This window comes from Ictalurus punctatus, chromosome 21 (assembly GCF_001660625.3).
Source record: "Ictalurus punctatus breed USDA103 chromosome 21, Coco_2.0, whole genome shotgun sequence".
Lineage (NCBI taxonomy): Eukaryota > Metazoa > Chordata > Actinopteri > Siluriformes > Ictaluridae > Ictalurus > Ictalurus punctatus.
In genome coordinates this window covers 18,741,236-18,760,237 of record NC_030436.2, presented here as the reverse complement: position 1 = coordinate 18,760,237, position 19,002 = coordinate 18,741,236, and the positions used below count along the sequence as shown (strand labels likewise).

At 43.2% G+C, this 19,002-nt stretch overlaps 1 protein-coding gene across 1 annotated transcript in view; it reads left to right on the top strand.

Annotated features, from left to right (window-relative positions):
- dnah1 (dynein, axonemal, heavy chain 1) overlaps window positions 1-19,002 on the top strand; it is a 37,905-nt gene that overhangs the window by 13,398 nt on the left and 5,505 nt on the right. Inside the window, exons 34-71 of the mRNA XM_017450894.3 lie at window positions 203-389; window positions 483-574; window positions 793-947; window positions 1,081-1,258; window positions 1,425-1,619; window positions 2,187-2,306; window positions 2,422-2,580; window positions 2,856-2,960; window positions 3,099-3,239; window positions 3,384-3,544; window positions 3,720-3,877; window positions 3,963-4,136; window positions 4,337-4,515; window positions 4,688-4,918; window positions 5,063-5,259; window positions 7,055-7,190; window positions 7,323-7,531; window positions 7,788-7,959; window positions 8,048-8,239; window positions 8,337-8,447; window positions 8,574-8,759; window positions 8,842-9,033; window positions 9,723-9,890; window positions 10,036-10,227; window positions 10,562-10,693; window positions 10,888-11,013; window positions 11,238-11,357; window positions 11,530-11,679; window positions 11,915-12,075; window positions 12,239-12,464; window positions 12,969-13,164; window positions 14,498-14,649; window positions 14,837-15,033; window positions 15,203-15,347; window positions 15,839-15,997; window positions 17,884-18,015; window positions 18,230-18,400; window positions 18,627-18,806. Of these exons, the coding sequence (XP_017306383.1) occupies window positions 203-389; window positions 483-574; window positions 793-947; window positions 1,081-1,258; window positions 1,425-1,619; window positions 2,187-2,306; window positions 2,422-2,580; window positions 2,856-2,960; window positions 3,099-3,239; window positions 3,384-3,544; window positions 3,720-3,877; window positions 3,963-4,136; window positions 4,337-4,515; window positions 4,688-4,918; window positions 5,063-5,259; window positions 7,055-7,190; window positions 7,323-7,531; window positions 7,788-7,959; window positions 8,048-8,239; window positions 8,337-8,447; window positions 8,574-8,759; window positions 8,842-9,033; window positions 9,723-9,890; window positions 10,036-10,227; window positions 10,562-10,693; window positions 10,888-11,013; window positions 11,238-11,357; window positions 11,530-11,679; window positions 11,915-12,075; window positions 12,239-12,464; window positions 12,969-13,164; window positions 14,498-14,649; window positions 14,837-15,033; window positions 15,203-15,347; window positions 15,839-15,997; window positions 17,884-18,015; window positions 18,230-18,400; window positions 18,627-18,806 (6,237 nt within the window). The remainder of the gene's footprint in view (window positions 1-202; window positions 390-482; window positions 575-792; window positions 948-1,080; window positions 1,259-1,424; window positions 1,620-2,186; window positions 2,307-2,421; window positions 2,581-2,855; window positions 2,961-3,098; window positions 3,240-3,383; window positions 3,545-3,719; window positions 3,878-3,962; window positions 4,137-4,336; window positions 4,516-4,687; window positions 4,919-5,062; window positions 5,260-7,054; window positions 7,191-7,322; window positions 7,532-7,787; window positions 7,960-8,047; window positions 8,240-8,336; window positions 8,448-8,573; window positions 8,760-8,841; window positions 9,034-9,722; window positions 9,891-10,035; window positions 10,228-10,561; window positions 10,694-10,887; window positions 11,014-11,237; window positions 11,358-11,529; window positions 11,680-11,914; window positions 12,076-12,238; window positions 12,465-12,968; window positions 13,165-14,497; window positions 14,650-14,836; window positions 15,034-15,202; window positions 15,348-15,838; window positions 15,998-17,883; window positions 18,016-18,229; window positions 18,401-18,626; window positions 18,807-19,002) is intronic.

Genomic DNA, 19,002 nt, shown 5'->3' with positions numbered 1-19,002 from the left:
ATTTCTAAGCTTCTTAATGTTACGAGAGGTCTGGATTGGGATATGCTTTACAGATGTATCTATTCCAGACACATCCTTTCCTAGGATATGAGTCTCTTTGGCTACATCTATCCAGTCATATTTCAATTCTCGTCAATCTAACAAACAAAATGAAGTCATAAATTAAACCGAGCTGCATGGTAACCCCCGTCTGCTTCTGTAGGAGCTGATCTGTCTGCGTGCCATCAGAGACGTCAACGTGCCCAAGTTCCTGCAGGATGACCTCAAACTGTTCAACGGCATCGTGTCTGACCTCTTCCCAAAGATCCTCGAGGAGCCCATCGACTACGGCACGCTGGAGGAGTCGATCCGTAACGCCTGCGAGAGCAAGCAACTGAAAGACGTGGACGGTGAGAGTTTTGGATTCTGTCAGAAATCGCTCCAACTGACAGAGCAAATTTCATTCCTGAGATTTTTACTACTATTTTTTATTTTTTTTAAAGGTTACATTGCAAAGATTATTCAGCTGTATGAGACCACTGTGGTGAGACATGGCTTGATGCTGGTTGGGCCGTCTGGCTCGGGCAAAACTAAGGTGACTGCAGTTACTCCAAGGCTGTGGTCTTGATTTTGAGTGATTTGGTTGCTGTAGACAGACCGTTTTTCATCGTTTTTATCACCCTTGATGTACTTGTTGTTTAACCGGAAATCTGTTTTAATCCCAGTTTTGTCCACAACACAATGACTTTAGTATTAATTCATCCAAGAGGCCACCAAACCCATAGTCTCATGCTTTTCGCTTGCATCTGTCAGTGCTATGAAGTGCTGGCGGCGGCCATGACGGCTCTGCAGGGTCAGCCGTCAGTCAGCGGTGGAGTGTACCAGGCTGTTCAGACCTACGTCCTAAACCCAAAGTCCATCACCATGGGGCAGCTGTACGGAGAGTTCGACCTGCTCACACACGAGTGGTGAGTGTCTAATGGACATGCTGACCTTCTTGCTTATCGCCGAACTTCACACTTGGGAGATGTTGACACGATAGCCAGCGAAGTACAAAGTATACTATTTCATCCTGATACGTGACATGCCTGTCGCGCTCAGGACGGACGGCATCCTGTCGTCCCTGATCCGCACCGGAGCTGTCGCGATGGACGAGGAGAAGAAGTGGTACGTGTTCGACGGGCCGGTGGACGCCGTTTGGATCGAGAACATGAACACTGTGTTAGATGACAACAAGAAGCTGTGTTTGAGCTCAGGCGAGATTATCAAACTTACAGATGTGAGTTCCAGTTCGCTGACTTTTTAAACTTTTCAAAAATTTTCAGGCTTCCAACTTCAACTGTGATTTGTATTTCTTTGTGCATAGTCAGTATTATTCGAACTGTGCTGTTCTATTCTTCTTTTTAGTTTGGATATTCATTATCCTGTCTTGTCCTTGTGTCCAGGTGATGACTCTGATGTTTGAGGTGCAGGATCTGGCCGTGGCGTCCCCTGCCACAGTGTCCCGCTGCGGGATGGTGTATTTAGAACCCAGTATCCTGGGACTCTCTCCATTCACTGAATGCTGGTTACGTACCATCCCTATACCTCTACAGCCACATGCCCAGCAGCTCAACTCTCTCTTCGCACGATTCCTGCAGGTCAGTGCCGGTTGATTTCTCACGTAGAGAGCAAATTTCAAGTTAACCCTTTCTCACAGTACACTGGCAAATCGATTTATCCGACATGAATTATTTTATCATCACTAGTCTATTATAATATTAGTCAGGACACTGTTGGGTTTCTGTGTGTAGAGTATCATGACTCACAGGGCGATGTGAAAGGGGAGGGGTTTGAGCCCCCTGTTTGGCAAACAATTCATACCCCGCCACAATAAGATTGGTATAGAAATAAAACGAACGGCACAACTAAAGCTCTTTTTTGATAGAAAACCAACTGCCATGATAAATTATAATATTGAAACCTAGTGTGACTTGAGTGTCTACGTTCTTATGAGCCATTATCCTGTACTGTGAAGTGTGACATCATAAATAAATTCACTGCTGAACATCGACACCTTCAAAAACATGCAAGTGGAAATTCTACTTTCTGACCTCTGGTAAAAGAGTTAAACTATATGTATAAATTTGTAGGAATAAATATAGCCAGGGAAAAGCTCTGACAATGCCGTCTGTATGTATTTGAGGTTTATATATGTGTGTCCACAGGATGCTATAATGTTTGTGAGGAAGTCAGTGACTGAAGTGATTACCTCGATGAACAGCAACCTGACCTGCTCTTTACTCAGACTTCTGGACTGCTTCTTCCAGCCGTTCATCCCACGAGAGGTGCGTCGAGCCGCCGAACCTTTTTTTTTTAGTAACAGCATTTCGGTTTTAATATACAGTATACGTATATACGCATTTTTAACAGAATACTCTGTATGTTTGTGTGTGTGTGTAGGGAGAGGGACCTCCTCCTCAGGATAAGCTGGACCGTGTGTGTGAGCTGATTGAGCCATGGTTTATTTTTTCTCTGGTATGGAGCGTGGGGGCCACCGGAGACGCTGCTAGCCGCCAACGCTTCAGTGCCTGGCTAAGAGACAAGATGAAGCAGGAAAAAGTACTCGGTCCCAATAACTATTCCTTAACACAGGAACTCTTAAATGAACTCCAAACTTCTGAGAAGTGCGGTGTACATTTGAGACCGTGTATGCTGTAGTGTGATCTCAGCGCAAACTGTACAAAATGTTTGAATGATTTCATGACGCAAAACCCAGATTTTTTTGTGCATTCATCATTACATATTAAATTCGACTAAGAAGGCATATATATTTAAAAAGCATAAGCTCTCGGCAGATGACAGCCGTTTAAACAGTCAGCGTGTTTGTTCCGTAGATTCAGCTGTGTTTCCCAGAAGAGGGACTGGTGTACGATTATGGACTGGACGACGCGGGCGTCAGTCATCTACATGAAGATGAGGAGGATGCTAAAAGGAGGGAGGTGAGGAGGCTCTTTGTTTCCTCTGCTTCAGGAAATATTTGGACTTCATATGCAGGAATTAAATTTGGTGTGTTAATGCAAGTGCAGTTAATTACATATTCATGAAATAATTCGCTACACAACATATTCTTGTGCAAGGTGCAATGGGTCAGCTGGATGAAGTACGCCAGCAACGTCGTCATCACCCCAGAAACCAGCTACGCAGACATCATCGTGCCCACCGCTGACACCGTGCGCATGTCCTTCTTGTTAGACATGCTCCTGTCCAATAAGAAGCCAGTATGTAGAATTCAAATGTATTCCGTCATATAAATGAAAAGATGGATGTAAATCGTTTCATTTATTATCGAGTATTATATTAGCATAGCAGATGCTCTTATTGATACAAGGTGCACAGTTAGACGTGTGTTGTTGTTTTTTCAGGTGCTGTGTATCGGCCCCACAGGCACGGGCAAGACCCTGACCGTGTCCGATAAGCTGCTGAAGAACATGCCGCCCGAATACGTCACCCACTTCCTCGTGTTCTCCGCCCGCACCTCAGCCAACCAGACGCAGGACTACGTCGACAGCAAGCTGGACAAGAGGTCTGCTTCACTGTGCCTTTAGCAAAGGAATTAGATACAAAGAAAAAGACCTCTGAATGAAGTTGACTGTGATTGGTTTGATTCAGTACACAGCGCTCAGAACTGAACACGTTGCTGCTTATATTTTCGATGGAATATTTGTCATACTCGTAACCATTATGATTGTGTGTACCAGGCGGAAGGGTGTTTTTGGTCCTCCGCTGGGAAAGAATTTCATCTTCTTTATTGACGACCTTAACATGCCCATGCTGGAGACGTACGGTGCCCAGCCGCCCATCGAGCTCCTGCGCCAGTGGATGGACCATGGAGGCTGGTATGACCGGAAGCAGATAGGTGAGCAGATGGTAAGGTAGTAATTGATCAAAAATTGATTACAATTTTTTTTTAAAGATTAACGTGAGTACATTATCTTTACCAGGAACATTTAAGCAGTTGGTAGACATCAATTTTGCATGTGCCATGGGTCCTCCTGGTGGAGGCAGGAACCCAATCACCCAACGCCTCACGCGCCACTTCAACTGCCTCTCTTTCACTGAGATGGAGGACTCCAGCAAGAGAAAAATCTTCTCCACTATCCTGGGCAGCTGGATGGGTGAGTTAGGGACATTTTTAGAGTACCTTATACAGTATATAGTATTATATATAGATAACAAAGTGCCTCAAGGCCGGTTCTGCGATCTTATCAGTAGTACTGTAGTATAACGTTGTGTCTCCCTGCTCTGACATCAGATTAAACTTAGCAGTTAACGGTCAGGCTTTTCTGAATGCCTGTTTTAAATTCGTTTTCTTCAGAAAAGGTTCCCGAGCTGATTCCACTGAATGAGAGTCTAGTGGATGCCACTATTAAGGTGTACTCCAGCATCACCTCTGGCCTCCTGCCCACTCCAGCCAAATCACACTACACTTTCAACCTGCGTGACCTGTCCAAGGTCTTCCAGGGTGTGCTCATGGCTGAAGCTGCAAAGATACAGGTATAGGAAAAGTGTTTAGGAAGCATCTGAAATCATATGTCATGTGGTGTATGAGACTGCTTGAAAGAGAGGACATCTTGCAGCTTATTCCAAGGTTAATATAACATGCAACACTTTGAAAAAAAAAAAAGGCGATTATTTTTTAAAGCATAGTGCCTGTGTCTTGCCTCAGGACAAGGTCCAGCTCCTGCGGCTGTGGTACCACGAGAGCTGCCGTGTGTTCCAGGACAGACTGGTGAGTCCGGAGGACAGGTACTGGTTCGATAAGCTACTCCAGGAGCACATCGGGGAGTTCGGCTGCAGCTTTCAGGAGGTGGTGCCTTGCCAGCCGGTCCTCTTTGGAGACTTTATGATCCACGGTACTGATAACAAAGTGTACCAGCTCATTGAGGACAAGGAGAAGGTGGGACACTTTTAAAATACTTAATGTGTGCGATACTTAATGTGGTGCATGATTTGTTGAAGCTATCTTTCCTGTTTAATACGCATTTCTCTTCTCTTAACTTATTCTTTTTCTTTCTTTCTTCATCCCTTGAGTTGTCTTCAGCTGGCCCGGGTAATGGAGGAGTACATGGACGACTACAACCAGATCAGCACCACTAAGATGAAGCTAGTTCTCTTTATGGACGCCATCCAGCATGTGTGCCGTATCGCCCGCATTCTGCGCCAGCCGCTGGGAAACGCCCTTCTGCTCGGATTGGGCGGCAGCGGGCGCCAGTCCCTCACCAAACTCTCCTCGCACATGTAAGAAACAACACACGCTGTACAGTTTGCAGTCTGAATAGACATACAACACTCAGAGTCTTTATGGGGTAATATACTAACTGCTTAAAGGCAATAGGCCTTCGCACACCTAAATGGACCTATATGCACACTTTTTAAAATTGTTTAATAGAACTGAAAAGAAATCCATCCTTTTTTTTGCAGTTAAAGAAAAATAATTTAGAATCCCAGCTCGAGTAATCAGACCCACGTAATGTAGGAGCAAAGAAAAAAGCACAGCGGATTATATTCAAAATCTAAAACGCTACAAGTTATTAATAGCCACAGTTTAACTAATTTAAAAAAATATTATACAGCTCCTCGTGCTCTGCTTTAAACACTAAGGTTCATGTGATTCCGAATTGTTTTTAGTTGATTAGTCCATTTTTAATTAATTATATTTTTTATTTATTTAAAAACGCAGAAATCGAACTTGATTCAATTTTAAAAATGAACGACAGAACAATATCTTTTGACCTAGTGCCATGGAATAGCATGCTTGATTAGAATATTAATTTATGCAGCCATTTCACTCGTTCTAACGAATCAATGACATATTGATTCATTCCAATGAATCATTCCAATGAATCAAAAACTTTTTTTCTTCTTCTTATGCACAGAATCACTGGCCGCTTTTACTGAAAAGCTACGTGCGATGTGAGAGCATGACATATTTTAAGCTGGTTGGCGTTTACACTACACCGCTTAGCATTTTCTTCATTTAGCTCAGTTCCTGTATGAATCGAATCAAGCATGTCAGTGTAGACAGATATTTCAACGAAGCACAGGGTTTTCTCAGACCTGAGACCGGGAACGATTACGTCCTATACTACTGCAAACCTGTAAACCTCTAATGCTGCGTTTAATAAGTAAGCGTTAGAACACACATGCAGAGGGTTACCATTTAGCTTCCGAACAAAAAAGTACTTCAGACATGTAAATTTCAAAGCAGAAGCATTCTGGATACACAAGCAGTCATTAAAAAGTCATTATAGTTCCATATCTAAGCATTGAGTACATGTGCAGGATTCTGCAAAGTAATCATTATGGCGAGTACAAAGAAGCCATGTGCGGGAGATTTTTGCCAATTAGCGTTATTACTGGTCACAGTTAATATAAAGCAGCTTTTATTATACAGAGGAGGACCTAATAATGTGGTCACACATGTTGGACATTAAAGGTTAAAGTGCTGATGTACACTGTTAGAGGTTCCTCGTCGTCTTTTGCCACACGAGTGCACGCACCCTGCAAATTAGCATCTGCTATGACGCTGCCCACACGGAAGAGAAAGGCTCGTGACACCGCATTAGAGATGCAGTCTGTACTTCTAATAAACTGTGGTTCTTCTTAGAGTTGGAAACTAAATTACTCAGAATCAAATGTTTGTGGTTCCCAATTGTTACTATGGTTACTAGTTAGTAAATATTTGTCTTAAAATTGTTTCATTTCCAGTCCAGTCAACAAAATGTATAAGAGGCCTATCAAACAGCATTATACAGTAGAAATGTCCGAAGGTGCGATACGCACAATGTTTTAGGCTTCTGTGAGCTTTTTATTTTTAAACTCTAAGAGCAAATATTAGTTCTAAAAAATAGGCCATAAATCTATTTGTGTATTTTTTTTTTTTTTTAATGGATAATTACAAAACGTATTAAATATCTGCTTTAAAATATCTGTCATGTCATGCACGTCCTTAGGTTTTGCATGTCCGTGCCATGTCATGCTGTTTTGCTGCGCAAACATTTTGTGACGTCGTCACGTCCCTTTGTGTTATAAGATCTGACTACGAGTGCTTCCAGATCGAGCTGTCAAAGAACTACGGCGTGCCGGAGTGGAGGGAGGATATTAAGAACATCATGATGAAGGCCGGTCTCAAGAACGTTCAGATCACCTTCCTCTTTGTCGACACCCAGGTAGTGTTTAAGGTTAATCTAAGCGAAGGCATTTTAAAAATCGATTTCCAGCCTTTTCGTCCTCTTGGTCTTACTGTAGCCACGACATTGAAAAACACTCACACGGACTCGTTCGGGCCTGCTGCTTTTCAGATTAAGAGCGAGTCGTTCCTGGAGGACATTAACAACATCCTGAACTCGGGCGACGTGCCGAACCTGTACAACGGAGACGAGCAGGAGAGGATCGTGACCGCCATGAAACCCGTGGTGCAGGATCTCGGCGTGCAGCCCACAAAGGCCAACCTCATGGCCGCCTACGTCCGGAGGGTCCGCAGTAACATCCACACCGTGCTGTGCATGAGGTTGTGCCTGTTCATGAAACGTTCTTTACTGTTCCATCTTCATGGGAAGTCTAGGACTACTTACTTTTCTCAGTGTATATTAGAGACACACATTGTACATCCAGTAAATAGTAATCAATGTCTAAGCCAAAATTTATGGGTTGCCAGATTCATTAGGTTCAATCCTGGTATGGTATGTTCCATAAAATCTAATCTATTCTGGATTGTCCGCAGACGTGGGAATCATTCTGAAATATGTCTGTCTCCTTGCTTCAAGTCCGATAGGTGAAGTATTCCGAGCCAGAATCAGGCAGTTCCCCTCTCTGGTCACGTGCTGCACTATTGACTGGTTTAGCGCATGGCCACAGGAGGCTTTACAGTCTGTAGCAACGTCCTTCCTCAATGAGCTACCAGAACTGGAGGCCAGTCCTGCTGCCCTGAGAGGCATGGTGAGAGAAAGTCTGTGTGTATACTGTATGTGTGCTGCGTGTAAATGACATACCCAATCAAAATATTCTCGACACCCTCTGTTCGTAGACGGCGATGTGTGTTGAGATCCACCAGATGGTGGCTCACAAGTGCGAACACTACCGTGCTGAACTCTCACGCCATAACTATGTCACACCCAAAAGCTACCTGGAGCTGCTCAGTATTTTCTCAGCACTGATTGGCCGGAAGAAGCAGGAGCTGCATGGGGCTCGTCGGCGCATGAAGGCGGGTTTGGACAAGGTGACCTCAACAAGAAAGAAAAGAGAGTTTGTTTGAATCTGTCTTTGTCATCTGACTCCTCTGTGTGTGTGTGTGTGTGTGTGTGTATGTGTTGCAGCTCTTGAGCACAGCCGAGGATGTGAGTAAGATGCAGGAGGAGTTGGAAACAATGAGGCCTCTCCTGGAAGAAGCAGCCAGAGACACCATTGTCACCATGGAGAAAATCAAGGCAAGTCACAACATCATCATATAATATGTTCAGTTTAAATGACATCTTCTTGTCAATGAATGGTCTGTCGATATATTTATATATATATGTGTGTGTGTTTGTGTGTGTGTGTGTGTGTGTACGTAGCAAGATACATTGGTTGCAGAGGAGACCCGTGTGGCGGTGCAAGCCAAGGAGGCTAAGGCATCTGAGAAGGCCAGTATAGCTAGTGCATATGCTGCAGATGCCCAGAAAAACCTCGATAAAGCTCTGCCTGCGCTGGATGACGCGTTAGCCAGCCTCAAATCTCTCAACAAGAACGATGTCACCGAGGTGATGCTCAGTCCTTCCAAAGGCCGTACAGATGAACGATGTTTATTTGATCCCCACTGACGAACGGTGTTGTGTTGTCCAGGTGAGGGCGATGCAGAGGCCTCCTCAGGGAGTGAAGCTGGTCATCGAGGCAGTCTGCATTCTGAAGGGAATCAAACCAAAAAGGGTACCTGGAGAAAAGCCAGGGAGCAAGGTGGATGATTACTGGGAGCCTGGAAAAGGACTTCTGCAGGATCCAGGAAAATTCGTAGATGGCCTACTGAAGTTTGACAAGGTCACACAAACATCCACACACATGCGCTGAGTATTCAGTTAGCGTTCAGCACAAGTTTGTGACCTAAGATTTTCTCAGTGTAGTATAGTGTAGGTGGGTGAAATAATTCTGACACAAGAACAGGTTCTTTCCCAAAACTTTACCTCCATTTTTAAGCCAAATAAACTCTCTTTTCTTCTTTTTTTCACCCCCAACCTCGGAGAGCCAACTAATTCACAGCTTAAAACGAGATCTGTTAAATCGAAAGATCAAAGTTGTCGATATTTATTTATCTCTCTCTATATAAAATATGAGTAGTTATCTCTAATGATCATTTTTCTCATTCTTAATTCTACATTATTAGGCAAGGAGCAATTATCGGGCCCTTAAATACGGCTCCCAAATGCATAAGGGGTGGTGTACTGTAGCTGTTCTTGTGCTTTGATCAGTTCCTTTCTATTTGGGATATATTGTACACATGCGTATGATTATATGTGCCATGCGTAGACTAAAGTCATCAATTGCCAATTACGATTATCATGTAATTGCTGCAGACTAGTAACTTTCTATTAGTCTGTCTAGTCCATCAGTCTGATCTTTGTGTAACTTCTGAACTTGCCTGTATGGGTACCGTGACCTTTTTTTAAACACCAGCACAGAGAACTGTGATAGAAATATATTTATCATATTTATTTATTTTTGCACTTTAGGACAATATCCCGGATTCTGTGATCAAAATGCTGCAGCCTTACATAGACAACGAGGAGTTCCAGCCGGCTTCCATAGCTAAAGTGTCCAGGGCGTGCACGTCCATCTGCCTGTGGGTGCGCGCTATGCACGGGTACCATTTTGTGGCCAAAACCGTAGAGCCCATACGGGTGAGAAATTCCATCACAATGCTGCCCCCTGTGGTTCGGAAATCAGTACCGCAAACACTCCCCAATATTTTTTGTGATATGTGACCTGTAAATTCTTGTGAATGCTCTACCCTAATTATATCTGCATTTTATTGTGTGTGAGCAGCAAGCCCTTGCTGTGGCCCAGGAGGACCTGGCAATAACTCAGAGTATTCTGAAGGAGGCCAAAGAAAAGCTCGAGGCGGTGGAGGAGGGCATCGCGGCGCTGCAGGCTAAATATCAAGAGTGTTTAGCCAAACGTGACGAGCTTGACAGCAAGTGCCAGCTGTGTGAAAGCAGACTGATTCGTGCAGACAAGGTGAGCGGGGCCAAATCTGTAAAAGTAACGCAGCACGTGCACATACACACAAAACACACACCTCTCCAAATCACCATAAAAACACACACCCTATACGACAAACGCTGGTCCAAATCATTTGGACAATTCACACGTCTCTAGTTCATTCTCACAACAGCCTAATTACTAAATCGGCAATGTTACGCCGGCATGTGGCCCTAACTCCGCCCACAAACCTTATGTCTTTTCTGTAACAATTTTTTTTTCATCTCTGTGTTTAGCATGCATATGTTAAAGCCACATGTTTCACATAAAAATTTGTGTATGTTTGTGTGTGTGTGTGTGTGTGTTGTAGCTGATTGGTGGGCTTGCTGATGAAAAGGTGCGCTGGAGCGAAACAGTACAACATTTGGATTATCTGGTGGATAATGTAGCTGGCGATGTGCTGCTGGCTGCAGGATACGTAGCCTACCTCGGACCTTTCACGGTGGGTATGCACATGTTCTGTGTGTGTGTGTGTGTGTACATGTTGATAAAACGTGTATGTGACTACACATGCAAGAGTATGGCAGATTGTACACTCTGTGTTGTATTGTATTAGTTTTGAATGTTAAGTGTATCTATAGCATGTCAACATTTATGTAGCGTTTATGAGTGTGTGTATGTGTGTGCGTTCTCCAGGGTGAGTATCGGGTGTCGATGTTTGAGGAATGGCTGCGTGGTTTTAAGGAACAGCAGGTCCCTCACACATCCGAGCCCAGCCTCATCAACACACTCGGAGACAAAGTCAAAATTCATTCCTGGCAGGTCACAACCGCACACACACCTACATGTATCTTCTCACACGTATCTACGCAGACAAGAGTTGATAATCGAAGCCAGTTTAGTCCAAATTAGTGCTAAAACCAATCCATGATGTAACTGAGAAATAAGTGATTATACATAAACAATGTCCTTTGTTTCTTTGTATTTTTATATGTGTGTGTGCATCTACTGTTTATGTGTGTTTGCTCTTGTGTGTGTGTGTGTAGATTGGCGGTTTGCCAAAAGACAACCTCTCTGTGGAGAATGGAGTGATCAGTCAGTACTCTCAACGCTGGTCTCTGTTCATCGACCCTCAGGGTCAGGCCAACAAGTGGATAAAGACCATGGCAAGAGCTCAGAAACACTTCCCAAACATTACACAGCCTCCCTGTCTATCTCTCTCTCTCTCACACAAACACACTATTTAAACTCTACCTATGTGTCTGGGCAGGTGTTTTTGTTTCCGAGTGTCATGATTCTCCGACTTTTTACGCCTTGTTTTCATCTCTGTCTCTGCAGGAACGTGATAATGGACTGGATGTGATGAAGCTGAGTGACAGGGACTTCCTGCGCAGTTTGGAGAACGCCGTTCGGTTCGGGAAGCCCTGTCTACTGGAGAATGTGGGAGAGGAGCTGGACCCGGCACTCGACCCTGTTCTGCTGCGACAGGTAATATGCGTCCTGAAATGATTCTCTCAGGAGCTTCTTATTTATCTGAAATAAAACTAACAATTCACAGTAAGCAACCAAACCGACAGGTACATACATTAATCACAGGCTTATGATTTAATGCATGAGTGTGGAAAAAAATTTCATCTTACGTTCGCCAGTAGTTATTTGAACTTAGCAAAGGTAATCAGTGTAATCAATGTGCGTGCGTGTGTGTGTGTGTGTGTGTGCTCAGACATTTAAGCAGCAGGGCAGTACAGTACTGAAGTTAGGTGACACCGTTATTCCCTACCACAACGACTTCAAGATGTACATCACCACTAAGCTGCCCAATCCACACTACTCTCCTGAGATATGCACCAAAGTCACCCTCATCAACTTTACCCTCTCCCCGAGGTACAGCTGAAACATCCTGTCAACTGAAAGCAGTCGTTAACTATGTTAAAGTGATAAAAACGTGTCGTCGTCCGGATTTCGTTTCTTGTTCTGTTTTCACGGTTAACGGTAAATTCAATGGAAAGTCGAAGTCTTACGGTAAAGCGACACGTGTACTGTGCAGCGGCTTGCAGGACCAGTTGCTGGGCCGGGTGGTGGCTGAGGAGAGGCCTGACCTGGAGGAGGCCAAGAACCAGCTGATTGTGAGCAACGCACGCATGAAGCAGGAGCTGAAGGAGATCGAGGACCAGATCCTGCTCAGGCTCAGCTCATCAGAGGGTAACCCCGTCGACGATGAGGAGCTCATACGAGTGCTCGGAGCGTCCAAGATCAAAGCTGGAGAGATACAGGTCTGTCAGCGAACTACAGAAGAACCTGACCAATGCTAAAAAGCCTTTCTCACCTTATTAACCAGCCTGACTCCCTTATTTCCTGGCTGGAAAAATTTGAATGAAATGCTGAAAGGAATAAATCATTGCTCATATTCATCACATTGACAGTATTGCAAATAGTTATAGATCTTTAAGGTATCTTCGAATTTATATGATTATTACATATTTTTATTATTTATTTATTTATTTATTATTATTTTTTTACAAAAGTTACAAACGCCACCTTTAATTCCTTAGAGCAGATCTAACTCTTTAAGTTAATACAGGAAGAAATACATACCAGAACCTAATAAAAGTAATGTTTTCTTTATGTAATTTTTTTTTTTAATTGTAGGTTTCAGTTCCTTTGATCACATTCAGTTTGCTTCTTTCAGTTTGCATCCATTTTCTTGAGAAAGACTGTGCGTTAAATAAAGACGTATTAACTATGATTATTATTGCTATAATTCTGGACTGTGGCAGGCCAAAGTGATGGTGGCGGAGAAGACCGAGCGAGACATCGACGCCACGCGTCTGGAGTACGTCCCTGTGGCAGTGCGCACCCAGATCCTCTTCTTCTGCGTGTCCGACCTGTCCAACGTGGACCCCATGTATCAGTACTCTCTAGAGTGGTTCCTGGGCATCTTTATGGCGGGCATTGCTAACTCGGAACGTGCAGGTAGAGCGAACACTCACACGACGCCATCGTCGTCATCTCTTAAAGTGCTAGAAAGACAGGAGCTATAAAGAAAGGCCTTGCAAATATAATGTCGTAGTCATATTGAAAAAAAAAAAAGTAATTTCCATCTCATCCGTTTCAAGGATTGAAATATTCATTTCAGATTCGTCTGTATAGCGCTAGCGCGTTTTAACAATAGGTTTAAAGCCCTAATAGGTAAACCAGAGGAAAAAACTTCCTGAGAAGACTTCAAGGAGAAACCTTGAGAGGACCCAGACTCAAACGGGAACATGTCCTCTTCTTGTCACATGGGATAGTGCGATTGTAAATCATTAGAGTATACAGGTAGAGAGGAATAAAGACAAACAGTACTAAGAATGTTGAAGGAAGGAATAGACAGACAGTACAACAGAACAGAACAATTTGGTTATAAATTGAAGAATTTGTCTTTTCTCAAGGAGAAAGCGTGTATTGTCTAACCGTCTAACAGGGGTTACAAATCACAATAACATGCAATGTTCTTATTATTGAAAATAAACAAATTCTTATCATTCCAGCAGCTGGCACAATAGAAGGTCTGTCATATCTTACATAACTAACTATAATGTTGATATGTAAACAAAAGTGTGCTTTTTTTTAAATTACACATTTGTTAGTTCTGTTTTTTTCCACTTAGAATACAACCGCCTCCTCATAAGTTCACTTTGCACCCAGACTAGCAGCTTGTCATGGTGCCTTCTACACAACGACATGTTCTCTAAATATCACCTAAAAATGGCTGTTATCCGACACCTCCAATCTCTGCTCCCTGAGGAGCTCGGTCACTGAATGATGCATGTGACCTCTTTTTTTTTTCCTGACCTGAAACAACAAAAAGCTAAGGAAAGCGCTTTTTTGTCTTCAGGTGTGGCCTGTGGGCACATGATGTAATAAAAATACACCTGCTTCTGGAAGCGGCAGATTTTGTTAGAGAACATACCTAAACAAAAGGCGTCATGAAGACCAAGTAGCTATCAAATGGGCCGGGTGTTAAAAGGAGGGCATTAGTCCGAGAGACAAGCAAGAGACCAAGGGTAACGCGCAGCATGATGCTGCCACCACCATGCTTCACTGTGTGGATGGTGTTCAGTCAGATTAGATCCATGCTTTAAACACGAATTAAGCCTCACAATGGAAGACTATTACTCTAACTGACATTTGTTTTATTTTGAATCATCGTTCGTATCTGTTTCATCAATTAATGTCATCAGTTTTACGCTCATATAAACGGAGTAGAAGTGAGACAACTCCATTGCAGTTGTCTGTCTTCACATGGCTCTCTGTCTTCCCTTAGACACACTGGAGCAGCGCATCATCAACATTAACGAGCACTTCACCTTTAGCCTCTACAGCAACGTGTGCCGCAGCCTGTTCGAGAAGCACAAGCTCATGTTCGCCTTCCTGCTGTGCGCTCGCATCATGATGAACAAAAATAAGATCGTTATGGTGAGAAAACGATTAACCAGAAATCTCATGGATACTCCTGCTTTTCTGTCCTCAGGGGTTTTTTGTTTTTTTTCTTTTCAGTGTGCTGCTGGAACGTCAGTCGGTCTTGTCTGCTCATTTATATAATCATGACAAAAATGATTTATGGAAATGATTCACCTTCTGTTTTAATGTGCTGGATGTTCAGGCTGAGTGGCAGTACATGTTGTCAGGAGGCACAAGCCTGCAGCAGCTGCCGAACCCGTCGCCCGCCTGGTTGTCAGAACGGGCGTGGCAGGACGTCATGGCCCTCAGTGCTCTGCCCAACTTTACAGGCCTGGCACACACCTTCTCCAGATATGAGTCAGAATACAGGAGGATCTTTGACAGCAGCCAGCCACACCGGTATCCTCTCACACTTACACATACACAAACACATACTGAACACAATGGCCAAAAGTATGTGGACGCCTGCTCATCACACCCATGCAGTATGTGGCCTCCCCTACATCTAAGCGAGTTTCTGTGTATATATGTGTATTAGTTCATGGTCCTGTATATGTGATCTGTACAGAGAGCCTCTCCCGGACGAGTGGGAGAGCAAGCTGGACAGCTTTCAGCGACTGTTAGTGCTGCGTTGTCTGCGTGTCGATTGCCTGACACACGGCCTGCAGGACTTCGTGTCAGCACAGCTGGGTCAGCGCTTCATCGAGCCTCAGGTAAACAATAACTATGCTTTCTGATAATCAACTCCTAAAGTACTGGGGTGGCAGAGCTCTGTGTCTTTAAATCCTGAAGGCTGACTTAAAGGTGTGGTCCAGTGAATAATAATTACAATTACACAATTTCCCTTTTGACATCATATGTAGTCGATCATCAGTGACTGTTTGTTGTTTGACGGAAGCAGTCATATTATTCGCACAATTTGATATCTTTTGTATAGCAGAAAGTTGGAATTGATGCATTAGTATAGAACTATCCCTGGAGTTTTAGCAAAAAAAAAAGTAATAATAAATAAGATGAATAAATTATTGAGATTAACAATGTCCTTTAAAACAAGAATATGAAAGTTTAGTCCAGCTCCAGTGCAAGATTTAAGCACCGAACATGAACTGGCCAGTTGACTAAATTTGGGATATGTATATAAAAAAAAAACTGCTTTTAGACTTTTATATACATTATGTGTTGTCTTCCTGTCTGTCTCTCTTAGACGTCTGACCTGTCTGTGGTCTTTAAGCAGTCGTCGCCCTCCACTCCGCTTATCTTTGTTCTATCACCCGGCACCGACCCCGCAGCTGACCTCTACAAATTTGCCGATGTCATGAAGTTCTCCAAGAAAATGAGCGCCATCTCGCTAGGCCAGGGCCAGGTTAGAACCAAAACAAAAAAAAAAAGAAACACTTTTATTTTTCAGGTATCCCATGGTGTGATAGGTCTACTCCACATCATTAGACCTTCTGAAATGTAGTTCACAGTGTGAATGGTGTACAGATGTTCATCTAGCTCTGTGCAGCTGTATGTTTGCTTAAATGCGAATCATGACTGGAATTTCCCTTCACCCTAGCAGACCTTTTTACAAAGCAGGGATATAATAAAGCATTTCTCTCCGCCGTGTTACTAACGATGGATCTGTACTGAGCGCTGATATCAGTTGCTAGCCTGCGGGTCACTTACTAAAGAGCCGCTACATTCCTAACGAGCTCAGGACGATGACTGGTGCGTTCGGTTCCTAGCGAAGGTCTCATAATGGAAAAGAACAGACCTGAGGTCACACCCCTACGCATGAGACTTCTCAGAGTGCTACAGTAATATGGGATCAGGTTTCACATTTCATGTTGTAATAAATATGATGAATCAGGTCAGCCAGCATTCCTCAACCCATATAAACTTTCTAGTCTTGGAAAATGACAAGCCGAGTGAACTAGTGTGAATGGGAGAGAACATTCTAGAGGCTTCCTGTCAGTGATACTCAATGACATAAGTGTTAGAGAATGTCAAGTAAATCCCATAGACCTTATGCCTATCTCTTTATCTCTTTATCTGTAAAGATTTAAATATTCCTAATGCAGCCACAGAGTGTTGTTATCCATGTATAGATTGCTCCATATGGCAGGAGTGTAACCAAATACAAAATAAATTATTTGGAATGAATAGATAATGTGTTCTGGACAGATACAAATACATATATGAAAAGGATGCACACTATTACTTGTTTATTGTTCAAGAAAGCTTGCCAGAAAGGTTCACATGTACCCAGCTAAAGGTTCACTCAGGTCTTTATTTTCATGCGGGCGTGAGCAAGAGGTCAGGTGTCAGGTATGATGAAGCTTGAGGGACAAAAAAAAGACCGTTCATTCATCCTTAGTAACTGCCTGGTCAGAGTTGTGTTGGTTAGATTAGGTTTATTTTTTTGAAACTAGAACCGACTAAATTCATCAGAACATGTTGTGGGCTGGTACAAGCCTAAAAGAAAAACAATCCCACACACATCTGAGGTTGAAGAACTGTAAGAGGCAGAATTTACAGACCATTCTGGGGGTTCATATTAAAATATATGTATATTTCTATATGCACTGTATATCAGTTTAATAATCATAATAATAACAAACATGATATTAATGTTAGATTATGAATTGCTTTATTAGGTATTTTGAATAGAGCCTGATATTTTTTTTTTTAAATCCACAGCCATGGATTGTACACAGTCTGTAATGTTTTAAGTCTTCTTCTTTCTGTTTTTTTTTACTCCTCTTTTGCTTGTTCTATGCTGTGGACAGCTTTCAGGATGTTCCTAATTTCAAGCTTTTAGACTGTTTTGGCTGTGCGTGTCCGCTTTTTGTCCTGTTTGTGATTGTTTTGTCTAGGCGGCATGTTTTCATGACTGAGTCTTATTTCAGTGTCATGACATTGGGTGTTTTTTTTCTTTTTTTGGTGATCTACAAATTTGTAAGTTCTTCTCATGCTCCAGCACCAATCTAAGAATTTGTCTCCGCTAGTTTAAGATCAAAGGCGATGACATATCACAGATGTTTTACGCTGAATGTTTTTGTGGAACCTTGAATGTGTGTTTAGTTTTGTTGAGAATGTTGCCTGAGTGTTTTAGAGGCTGTGGGTTGAGGCTGGATTGCTTGTTGATGTCAGATTTGCTCTGTGTTAACGTTATGTCCATGTCTGTGTGTGTGTGTGTTTCATTTGTTGCTGCTGGAGGTGAATTTTCTGTTTGTGTTTCTTTGTGTGTGTGTGTGTGCGCGTCAGGGTCCCTGGGCTGAAGCGATGATGCACAGTGCGATGGATAAGGGGCAGTGGGTATTTTTCCAGAATTGCCACCTGGCACCGAGCTGGATGCCCACTCTGGAGCGACTCATTGAGAACATCAACCCTGACAAGGTTAGCTACTCCACGTGCGAGTAGGAAATGTGCTGAGACACAATGTGTGTAGCATTTAGTTAATTAGGTAATTATCTTAGCAACAGGACATTTGTACATTTATTTAATTGGAGCAACACTAAAAGCAACCACTTTGTGCTTTTCGGTCTGTGCATGTGGGCGCCTCTGTGTGTGTGTGTGTGTGTGTGTGTGTGTGTGTGTGTGTATGTCTCAGGTCCATCGGGACTTCCGCCTGTGGCTCACTAGTTTGCCCAGCAACAAATTCCCGGTCTCCATTCTTCAGAACAGCTCCAAGATGACCATCGAGCCTCCACGAGGCATCAAGGCCAACCTACTGAAGACCTACATGAGCCTGAGTGATGACTTCCTCAACTCCTGCACCAAGGTGCACACTCACACACACACACACACACACACACACACACATACACACACATGCAGACCTTTATATAAACCCATATAAACTGATCTCATGTGTTTACTTTGCTTGATGTCCTCAGGATTGTAAACATCTCACTAAATATATCTCTCTTTAACATCTCCTTCACTAATCTGTCTTCTAATCTCTCTCTCTCTCTCTCTCTCTCTCTCTCTCTCTCTCTCTCTCTCAGTCTGCAGAGTTCCGTTCTCTGTTGTTGTCTCTCTGTCTGTTCCACGGAAACGCAATCGAGCGCAGGAAATTTGGTCCACTGGGTTTCAACATTCCGTATGAGTTCACAGACGGAGACCTGCGCATCTGCATCAGCCAACTCAAAATGTTCCTTGATGAATACCAGGACGTTCCTTACAAGGCAAGCACAGATACACACGGCGTTTTTAATACGTGAACGACATTCTCCAGCATGCCTCTTTTTCATCTCGTATTCTTTCTCTTTCCTGTTCCACCCACAGCACAGCTGATTCACTCACCAGATGTATCAGGGCACACCACTGAGCCTATATTATTTATTACTTTTAACATGAATTTTATTTACTTCTTTTAACATG